A 12,067-nucleotide genomic window follows, 5' to 3' on the forward strand; every position below is an offset into this window, starting at 1 on the left:
AGCGGACCTCACCCAAAGGAGTGAAATTTGATGGGATTACGATAATTCTCCAAACATGAGGATGCCAAGTATCGACTGATCGCGTGGTTACCGCCAAGGGAGTACCTTGGATCAAAATTAGGGGGGGGGAGTTAGCCGTGGTTGTTCAAGTTGTAACATTTTAGCACATTAAAGGTAAAGGAAACCAAAATCAAGAAAATAATCAAAGCGATTAATTACCCTTTATAATTATTATTTGCTTGAAAAATAATGATTTTTATTTTAGTTCCCTATCTTACACTAATATCATTTTCTTCCAAAGAAAATTTGTTGAAAACTTTCGTTTTGAACTACATTTATCTTCGCTTGTAGGGGGGAAGCTGCCCCCTCCTGCCCCCCGCTGGGTGCGCCCATGGTTACCGCCACTATTTGTAAGAAGTGGGATGAAAGGAAATATTGGTATTAGTTAAAACACAACGCAGCCCAGGGAGGCCTCGTAAGGCCGCAGAAATTACTTGAAGTAAAAGACCGAACAAACTTTTCAATGTAAGTTACCATAGCAATCGATGGATAAGCCATCCCTCAAACATCATCTCCACCCGTGGTAAATATTACAATGTGTACAGACGTAGCCTTGAGATGGCATCTACGGCAAAAACATAATTTTACGTGGATTTTACAGTTTTATCGAAGAAAGAGACGGAGCTCCTCCACTACGACCGGGGATTGCTTTTTATTGAACTGGATTCTCAAGTTTGACCCCACGAGCATGTCCAAGTCAGACCTTGGTGAAAAATCCAATGGATCCATTGTAAAAAAAAACCGCATTCATTCGTCCTCATAACATTGCTTCAAGCAATCATTTATAAATACAATATGGCTTCGAGGTATCAAAATGCAATGAAATAGCGCCAGAAAACCAGAAATCCGGACAAACATACGTGAACTCGGAGGAAGAGTTTTAATCGGACGAAATTGGATCCTAAAATTTTAAATTGAGAAAATAAATTATGTCCATGAAATGTCCTTCGGAGGCGTTTATTGTAGCAATTCATCCCATTCGTACTTCTGCTGAAAAAATGAGGGTTTCACAGCAAAAACTTTCCTTAAGAACCAGGCTGTCTTTTATGCAGCATCTCCATTTTTTAATTATATATTATTACTGTTCGAATTAGAGTCGAATATTTTTTTCAATCCTAAGAAATGCAAATAAAATTAAAGGTGACCAAAATATTGAAATACGCTTCAAAATAATTTTAAATGGCGCGAAAGCATTAGAGGAAAACCGGTGTTGTACCGAAGAAGATGTATCCCAAGAGCAGAACAGCAAAATGGAACTTATCTCATTGGAAAATGGTTTGAAATTGATTTATTTTAAGGCAACATTCTTCCGGATGAGGAGATAGCTGAAACAGACTCATCACAAAGCGAGGCGACGAAAAAAATCACCTCGGACTAATTCCACTGTTATGTAAAGGAAATAAAACTGTCATCGACAGTAGTAAGATTATTATTTCGAGCGCACGGCTACCGAGGTCATCCACTTTGATAGAGATATGCGGGTTATTTCGAAAAATGGGAGCTGCACATGGCAAACAAAAGCCGGGGAAAAGAAAAAGTGGCAAAGTGAGGAGAATGACACCCAACGAAACTCGATAAAGGGCATTTTGGGAAGACGCTTGTGGGATGACTTTCAAAAATAAGCCCAATTTCGTAATTTTAAAAATATCTAATAAAACGCAATGCAATGAGAGTTAGTAACGTATCAATAAAGCAGGTCTGTTCCTAGGAGAGTGTGCACGATGACAGTTGTGCCATAATTTTGAAGGAATTTTGAAATAGCTTACTATCCACTGACGCATCGGGAGGAGGGAGAATTAACGGGGATTGCGTCATTAGCAATCGAGCGTATCTTGCCCGAAGGGTGGCTACAATATTATCAGTACATAGTCTTATTGAAAATTAGTCATGCTATCAACGCTGGAGCGTTACTTCTCAGTTATTATTATAGTTTCCCTTTGGAATTGCGAAGTGATCAAAATCCGTTTCATTTCATTTATATTTATCATACTCGATGATACTCAGAAAATCATGTCAGGCGGTTCGTGCACTTTTCTGTCACGTAGTTAACCCTTATGAAATGTAGAGTATGTTACTACTGAAGATTTAAGAAATATCAAAAATCTAAGGGATATTTTATAAATCCCAGCTAATACTAAAAAACGTAGCTCATAAACTCTAATTAACCCCAAAGTTCGTTAGATCCAAAGAAATATCTTCCTTGCTGGTAATAGGATAAATGATCCGAGTTAACTGACTCGAGAATTGGTTTCCTCGATGGTACGAAATAGAGCATATATCGATGGCTAAGTTCTAACAAAGCGTATCTCAAAAATAACAACTTTTCAAGAGAGCAAAAAAACTATTAATTTTTTCTTATTGTATGCTAAGATTAAAAACCAAAAATTCATAAAACTGAAAAAGAAACATAAATTTGCCAAAAAAGAGTTGATTTTTGCTTGAATTTTATTTTTTAATGTTATCACAATTTGTTTAAGATACTGTGTCAAACCGGCAAAATTTTGAGAGACGTGTTGTTAGAACTTAGCCATCGATATGCAAGTAAATATGTATAACAGCATTGATTTTTAGGCTTATATTCTTCGTTAACCTCACCAAAAAAATAATTAAAAAGTTGTCGACATGGAACTGTAACCTGCGTACTTATAAATATGCCAGATAGCAGGAGGCAATGTATGGAATACTCGGAAACAGCCGCGGGCACGTCGATAACGATACTACCTCCAAACACCTGACGATTAAAGAACAGGGAAAAAATAACCTCAAATTCGTTCAGGTAGCAAACTAACATAAATGGTACCCATTGAAAGTGTAAGAAGTATTTTCGTGAATAAATAGGTACTAAATCCGATGGAGGGTCTTAGAAACTAAAATATCGATAGACTTAAGAAAAATATTGTTCGGAAATACAACGAGCAGGAGGAAATATGAACTCGTTGACAGTCATGGCGTGAGCTATGTCAAAAGTTGAATATTTCTAGCCAGTTGCATATGATGTTTACGCAGGAACTTATGAAAGAGGGATTATACTGCGGCTGACGGAAGAAGGGAGGGAGAGAAAGAATTGACAAGGCAATCTTTAAAAGGATGATGATGTAAGATTAATTCCAATCACAAGCAAACCAGGAAATACGATCCTATGAACTTCGCTTCCATTTGATTATAATCCACCAAGAACTTGACAAATATCCATGACATCGAAGAACCGTGTTGAAAGACGAGTGGGAAGGTAAGTTTCCTTTTATTAAGAGATTCCTGCAGCTTTATAATGTCATCAAATGTGTAGGTATGCTTATTAAAGTTTGTCTAAATTCCCTCAATAAGTTGTGGTCGATTGATGAGATTTTTCCCACATTCGATCATGGAAAAATTACAGATTTGCGACAATAATCAAAGTAGCAATAAGCCCTAAGTACAGCGTGTTTGATGATACTAAGATAAAAACAGCCGCATTAATTTTCCACGATTATCCAAAATCAGTGCGAAAAATTACTACGGCTGTTTATATCTTATTACAATGAGTTTCCACAGTGTGAGCTCGTCGAAAATCGATCTGGTGGTTGATTATCTCTAAAAATATCTCTTTATCTCTAAAGTGCAATAGCAACATCGATCCATATCAATTAACGCCGAAGGCTACCACCGGAACTATGCTCATATTAATTTCAACAGAAATTTCCACTAAAACACGGAGTATGCAAGGAACTACAAATATTTTTTACGAATGGACATAAAAATTGAGGAATTTTTTCATAAGCGCGTAGCGTACCCTTAGATGACCGATTTCATTGGAATACCGAGAACTATAACGTCTATACAGAATATAATTGAATCAGATAATTATACACATGACACAAAATTCCCAGAATTATGACTATTGATGTTCTTCTTGATGGCAATACAAAGCCACCGACATACCTGGAAACTGATGTCAGTATCTTTAAGGCCGGTAAAGAAATTCCATTTAGGCTCGCTTCACAATGAATAATTTCCCTCGTATTCGAAATAATTATCTCTTTAAAAGTCTCAAATACAGTTTTTTGCTCCTCTGAGAATAGCTACGCAGACAACAAATTATTTTCTTGTATCCAATTTTGAACTCGTCGACTTACTTTATTTATCTGGTAGTTCATCAACATCGAAGGCAATACGCAACGTTCGATTAAGCTATCCTAAACATTATACGCCGAATTCTATTGAATGAATTTAATGGATTATGTATTACATTCATAAAAAATAGCATTCTGAATACTTCCTCAAATTCTGGGCTTACAATTATTGCTTCCTACAGTTTTTTTCCCTCGCAAAATTCAGCGAATTTTCCGGCTGCCGTTGGAAGCGGTAAAATTTAAAGAAAATGAATTATTAACAATATGAATGAAAAGAAATGGATCAGCCAAGTATAAACAGATTGATAACGAGTGGACAGAAATATTCCCAGAACTTGGGACTATCATGAGTAGGGAACGACTTATGGCGAATAAGAAGTAGTATTCTATTTAGGTCCCCTTCTAGATAGCTGCCCTTCTATCATAGAAATGTATAAATAGGTACATTTCCCAATTTTTACGTATTCACCATTATTCTTTATGTGAAGACAGTGGTGTAAATTACATGGTAAAATGAAGTTCTCGAAACTATACAATATAAAATGATCAATATTACGTAAATATCATCAATAACTTAGTGTCAATTCAACTTTTATTTAAGCCCTAATTTTGAGCAGTTCAATTCTTATAATAGTCTTCCTAGCAGAATACAAAAAAAATCACAAAGGAGACATCTCTGAATAATTTGGGCGAAAAGTTTTCGACAGGTCTCTTATCGTGACGCGTAACTCGTTTAACACTTGAGATAATACCATGAAATTTTCAGGGCTTATAAAGAAGACGCCTGGCTACATTTACCTGTGTCCAATATTTGAAAATTTCACCCTAGTATTTGCGCATACATAAAATCTATATATGTAAAAGAGGACTGTCTGTCCGCTATGCGTTTCCATACGGCTGCACGGATTACGACCAAAGTAGGTAGGAAGGCACATCTCATGCTCCAAAACCCCGTAGTGCTACTTTCGGTTGCGTTAGACGCGTCTTTTGCGTCGTTATCTCATTACCGTTACCGTATTTTACGTTAGGTTCTACAACTTCTGCGGTTAGATATCCTTCCAGGTAAGCACACCTCTTGACACGATCAAAGAGGAAAACATAACAATCCTGCCATGTGATCATGGCAAAGGTCTACAATATTTTCACTGTAAATTTCATTATGATAACCTAAGTTTTTAATGAGCACTTTACACGAAGAAAGGCAAAATACGGCCGGTTGAGGCGGAGAAAGGCCTCTTCTGAAATAGAGAGCACATCCTGCCAGGTGATATGACTTAAAAATCTTTCAATATCATAGCATATTACGCGATAAAAATACTTGCAGTAATCAATCAAATATGAGCTCTCCATAATTTACTTCGGAGTAACTAAGATAAAAGCACTTGTCTAGGGTAAACGTAGGTAGGACATAAAACTTTTGTAATTTTCTCTTCCAAATTTTAATTCCTGGAAGCTGCATCGCCTTCTGATAAGTTTATGCAAGCTTAAGTTCTATTTGGGAATAGTGAGGGGACAATTGTGCGCATTCCTCGGCTAACCGCCAATTAATTGATCCGGAGACCACAAAACAACGCGGGATTCCGATGCCTCAGATCTTTCAAATAGCTTTTCAATAGATGCGAAACCGAATAAAGGCAAAAAAGTTAATAAAAATAAGAGCCCCTTAAAAGTTTAGATAGTTCATCCAGTCGCAAAATTTAGGACTCATGGATGAACCGAAAAGGTAATTTCTTTGCCTGGTTTCAGACATAAGAAAGCTATGTGCTTAGAATTCATAACAGAGTGATCCACACATCGAAACAGAAACTTCCACGAGGAATCTTCTGCGACAATATATTCCAGAAAGAATTTTAAAATTCTTCACTGCTTGTTTATTAGAAAGGTTAATAAAACGACGAATTTGCTTTCGTGCTCCATAGTTACAAAGGAAGACAAAATCTAACAGACAAATTTTAAAACCGAAAATAAACATTTAAATGGAAAAATTGCAGATTAATTTAAAATATATGTATGGGTCTCCGTGCCGCGATCACTGGGGAAATGGAAAGAAATTATCACTCACCCTGAGGTACGACCACGACCAGCTGTCCTCGTCCATCTCCGTCGAAGAGGCATCCTTCATGTAGAGGGACACTTGACTCGGATTCTTCTGGGAGTGGATGGAGTTGAGGGTGAGCAGTTCCATCCCACCGGCTGCCGTCGACTCCATCTCGCACTTCCGCTCCCGCGGCGGGCGACGATCCTCGACGGACACTGCTGCTAAAAGGGGACGAGAGAGCCGCCGGTCACTCACACTCCAACACAAAAACACACACTGGACACTGTCAGAGGGTAGTAGAGCAGGGTAGAGGCCTGCAAGCGGGTTAAATATGTGGTCTTTCCCCGACCGGAACCTCGACTGGGCCTGCGCCCGGTAAATAAGACGAGACCGATCGTGTCAGCTCGGCAGGACACACTCCTACGCTTCGTATTGGAACTCCAGAGCTACAGCACGCTCGGCCGTGGAAGAAGGTAGTGGTAATCTCATTATTTTCGATAGATTTTGCCCCAGCGTTCGGTGACAATAGGCGATCGCCCCAATCGGGACACTCTCGACAATTAATTCGTCTATATCAGTTAGGCGCCTCCCGATTTTCCTCTATCTCTCGCACGCGCCAGCGCAGTGTGCCGGTCGCAGATCTCTTGCATGGTGTCGGCCGTAGTGAATGAGATGGTGGACCTTTCCTCCCAAATCTCTTCCTATCTACCGCTCAATGCACATTATTCGCCAAGCGTCGGCGAAGACCGGTGACGGCTCGCAATGCCGAGGGACCGGATTCTCGAAGACGCATTCAACGCTCCCCCTTAAGGAATTCAGAACGGAACGGAGGAGGACGCCGAAACATGTCGATTTCCTTTCCTTCGGAAAATGGAGAGGACGTAACAATCGGTCAGGGGGCGTTAAGGACTCCCCAGACAGCGGGGAGACACACTTCTCCTTCTCGTTTGGAAACGCGAACCAGCGGCGAATGTGGATCTGCTATAAACGGGAACGAATTCCTTCCTTGAGAAGATCGGAGCTGGATTTTATGAGATTTGGAGTGCGAAATCAATGTGCGGCCTTTCAAATTGACCAGAAGATGAGCACTGAACACGGTGAGAACGTCACTGATGCGGTGTGGGGATGGGAGACAACTCTCCCAAATCAACTCAAAGCCTAGGCCCGGATCGCAACCGTTCGGGACGACTCCTCGATCGTGCCTGAGGGCTGGATTGCTCGCTATTTCTCCACCACCACCACCCCGCCCCCTCTCGCCCCTCCCTCAACAGCTCGCTTTCCACCGCAAGGGGGGGGGAGATGAGTCTTTTGGACTCAGCCGAGCGAGATACGGTGCGGAAGGTGTGGGACAAAGTGCTGTTGAGCGAGTGGGTCCGGGAAGACAGATATGGATCGCAACATGCCTCCCAAAGAAGGAAAAAGATAACGTCCCCACTCGCGGATGAAAAAAGGAAAAACAGAGGAGGGGGCGAAAGCGGTCCTCAAATGAGACGCAAAGCGTGCTCAAGTGGCCGAATGCAGAAATTGGAGCAAAACAAAGCGCTCTCCCAATTGCCACTCTAAAGATGCACCCCGCCAGACACTTCGCACGATTACAAAGGAATAGCGGTGTGCTTCAGTTTCAGGTACTTGCTCCGTAACCACAGCTCAGAGTAGGTACCTAATGATATGATGACAGTCGTCAGCGGACAGTTGTGGCAACAAAAAATCAGTCGAGCATGGTTGAGCGGAGAGGGTACCAGAATTTTTTCCATATGATCCACTAGAGTGACCCATGGGCATTCTACCTACCCACTCTCGCTAGCTTACTATTCGTTGAGACTCTCGTTATTGTGACTACATAAACGTTACAATAAAAATGCCATTTCACAAAATAACCACATATGAGTTTTATGACGAAGGCGGGACTTGCACCCGCATCCATGAGGACACCATATTAGCGTTTTCAATTGTTATGTAAACATAAGTTTAAATAAAGGACTTTACCTTTTTGTTTCATTTTAACATTTAGTGCAAATAATTACTCGTTCGATTTACTTCTGCATAGATCAAAGTTTCGACGCAATTTCTACGGCGTTTGGTAAGTTTAAATACCTCATATGTATAATCGTATAAGAGTTAATGCTAGAAGACCAGTAAACGAGCGACTGAAAAATGATTTTGCACATTGGATATTTTAGTCAAAGGTGAAAAAAGAAAACTACCAATATCTCATTTCTAAATGTGAATATAAATTGTTGTCGAAATTTTTTATGCTTGACGCTCACTAATTACTGATTAATAGAACGAGGTTTTTCTTTCAAATGAAAAATAAAACCTGCTTCATCATCGCAGGAAAAAGAATCTAATTTTAGCTACAATAAGCCCACTTTTATGAGTAGTTTCTCTAAGTACTCGGATGCATTTTTTTAAACGAGTCTTTATCGTCACAGTATATTACTACACTATAGCAATGTACTAAGGACCAGTTACTTTAAACACAAATCCACAGCAAATTAGCAATATTTATATTTCCAAGTTTCTTGATAATACCGATCTCCATCAATACAGAGGCGAAGTGACGAGAGAAAGTTCATACAGTTGAGAAAAAATGAAACTACACTCTATAATCAAGCTCATATACAGGCATATGAGCCTGATAGGAAAGCCATCTTGCTACTACAAGTTAACGAGTCGACGAGAACAATGAGAAATTCTGGGATGAGCGACTCTTTCGCGCAGATGAAAACTTTCACATATTTCACTCCACATGGCTACGATCTGCTACCCAGGCGGATAGTGTACTCGCCACGTTGCGCCAAGGTCGTCCGTTCAGCCATCGTCGTCAAGGGAGTTTCGTTACTTGATTGTGACTCGGATTCAAATGAGTTCCTCCGGGGGTGGAAAAATACCTCGTTCGCTGCATCGAAAAAAGATTCGAAAAAAAATTAAGGCCGAAAGCGCCAAAACCTAAATAACAAGAAGATTTCCTAGAAAGAGAGGAAACAAAATTGATTCGCTTTTAAGTTGCAATGATATTAGGGGAAAAAATGGAGACTCGCTCGCTGAGACGCCCACACATATTGAATCTCCCAAAAATAAACCAGGATAAATTTGGCGGATGACACCACCGTTTCTGAGAGAGCAATTACGCACAGAAAACAGCGACGGTGATTGGACATGGGAGAGCCTTCAACAAAAAAAAACACGAGTCCAGTCACTGCTTATCACGCAGTTTAAGATACGACCGTGATGGAATGCGCGATTTTAAAGTCCACATCCACGAGTGACCATGTGACTCACAGCAAGCGGCGGCGGCTAAGTTGTTATCTACGGATGGACGCCCTCCTCCACCCCCCTGCCCCTCAAGCTCCGACTGCTCCCCGGAAATTATGGAGAGCCACCATATCAAAAACAACGAGCCGTACCATCGCGTGGCTGGCCACGACCGTGAGGGGTCCTCCCCTGAAGGCTGCCTTAGTGATTTCAACGGTGTTGGAGGAGTAGGAAGTCTACGAAGTATCGAACAGACGTGACGAACTTAATAATAATTATTAAATATTCTACCGGTCAAGGCAGGATATTGGGCGAATCGCCTGTCTTCCTCCCCCCTAACCATATTCAACTTCCCTCTTCGATTCATAATAAGGCTTATTTCCCCCGAGGGAGGATTCAGCATCAAATTTTGTGGGGGGGGGGGGGGTCATGACCTGGGTCGGGGGAGTATGGGACACTCCCCAGGAGAGAGCGACGATCCCCGTGAAAAATATTTTGCCGGGAATGCTACGCTCTACGATAAATACAACCCCAATTTCTCAAAAGTTTGGTACGTGTAGCCGTGCATTTGCATGAACACCCCTTGTAATCCTTCACAAGTATACAAAGACTATGAAAAATATAAAATTAAAAACAATTATCAATTTTGGGGAGGGTTCTAGACCCCTGTGACCCCCCTGAATCCGCCACTGATTTCCCCTCATTCCATCCACAAACCCTACTATTTACATCTCCATCCCCGTTCACCGAAATTTTTCCTCTCACACCGTTTTCAGCATCCCCTTTTCGCTTAGTAACCAAGATGACTGAATATTTATTTATTTATTCCAGGACCGCCGAAAACAGCTCCATTGGCCTTTTACATCGGGGTTTTTAACTTAACAATCAAAGGTGCTCGAACATCCATGCCATGCAATCTATCAATGCAAGACTCGCGGGAGGTGAAGCATTACCGAGTGAAAATTGATTTAAAAAATGAGAGGAATTTCATGTTGCCTCCACGACTTTCATACTGACATTTCTTAAGATCCTGTTCAAAAAAAGTAAAGCATCTAGTTTAGCTATTTGATTGCACTGAATTTTTGACCACCACCGTTACTATGAAGATACCGTAAAATGTCAAAATGAATCCACTAATCACACATTTTAATAAATATTGTTCAAAATAGAAGAACAAAGTAGAGCCAAAAGTGGAAGTAGTTATATAAATACTAAGGTTTGACAGGGCCAACAGAATGGAAGAAAACTGATTATTGTACGACTAACTAGGACGTCAACAGTCCATGTTGTAGCTGAACAATTACAATACATTGGCAATATTTCCTCGCATACATCAAGAGTACGATGGCTTTGGTCTCTTGAATGAAATGCCATAGCTGACAATTTTTTTCCAGAACACTTGCATTAATATCACGACTATAAGGCGTAATCTTTCAAAAACTAACCAATGATGTATTTTTTTAATCCTGAGGATGAGGAGGGCTCCACTTGTCACTCTATTACACTTAAAGGTTATAATGTTACGCATTTACGTCCACTTTCTTCTCATTCATTTAGGGTGAGAAGAAAACAATCATTTTTAAATATAAGGCATTTAATTTGAAATATTAAAGAAAATTATTTTTACAATTATCCGGACTCACTTTATTGTATATTCCTACGGCTGCCAGTTTAGTTACTTATAAGTACCCAACACAGAAAAAGCTATCTCAAAATTTGCACCCCTGGTACCTTCGAAACTAAATTTTTCGCATAGTCATAGTCTGCTCTGCATTGTTAACCGATTACTATAAAGATGGGAGGGAGAGATATATCGTATCACTAAAAATTAACTTCAACAGAGGCTACCTATTTTTTCCAGTAACTAGGCTATTACAGCACGTAATGTATCACTTATATTTATAAATACAATATTTTTAAAAGTCCAAGTAGATGACTAGATATAAGTCACAAACATGAGTAGTGATGATTGTGACTTTTTAATCTTAACACATTACACTAAAAACTACACAAAATTGTCTCGATAGTTCCTTAAGAAAGTCACAGGAAGCAAATTAATCACGGCGATCACAGCACAGAGGCTTTGTTTGAAAAGAAATAGCGGAATAATCGTCCTGTTTTCCTCATGCGTCCCAAGAAATCAAGGCCGCTTCATCGTAGATCCATCGGTTAGAGCGTTGGGTTGATAATATGACCTCACACTTCATTCAGAGACCAAGGTTTACAAGGCGCAGAGATAGTAAAAATCAGACCAGGCGTTTCGAAATTTAAACAGAGTGAACACGGGTAGTCAAACTGAAAATCGGCACGGAAAATTACGATTGCCTACGCTGACTCAGCTACAGCCGGATCTTCCGCAGATGTAAACTTTCAAAATTCAATCCCTAGCTGCACCCGTTTCTCTCTCCAAAAACTTCCACGATTCAGAGCCAGAGGAGTTCGGATTAATCGGAAAACACCAGAATAAGCTTTGTCGCAACAACTGCTTTCATAAGCTTAACAAATACATAAACGCATCATAAGATGTGTTCATCTACATCTACATCTACATAATACCCCGCAAGCCGCCTAAAAGGCGTGTGGCAGGGGGTGTTAGGACACCAGC

General features: G+C 40.2%; 1 protein-coding gene across 4 annotated transcripts in view; it reads right to left on the bottom strand.

Moving 5' to 3' along the window:
* Window positions 1-12,067, bottom strand: part of LOC124159055 (adenylate cyclase type 2-like) — a 107,125-nt gene that overhangs the window by 87,242 nt on the left and 7,816 nt on the right. For 2 of the 4 annotated variants that reach the window (XM_046534580.1, XM_046534563.1), the window contains exon 2: window positions 6,232-6,428. In XM_046534580.1, coding sequence (XP_046390536.1) covers window positions 6,232-6,428 — 197 coding nt within the window. Of the gene's footprint in view, window positions 1-6,231; window positions 7,420-12,067 lie in introns of those variants that run through there. The other 2 variants (XM_046534573.1, XM_046534588.1) reach the window with 2 other exon arrangements.

The sequence above is a fragment of the Ischnura elegans genome, chromosome 1 (assembly GCF_921293095.1).
Source record: "Ischnura elegans chromosome 1, ioIscEleg1.1, whole genome shotgun sequence".
Lineage (NCBI taxonomy): Eukaryota > Metazoa > Arthropoda > Insecta > Odonata > Coenagrionidae > Ischnura > Ischnura elegans.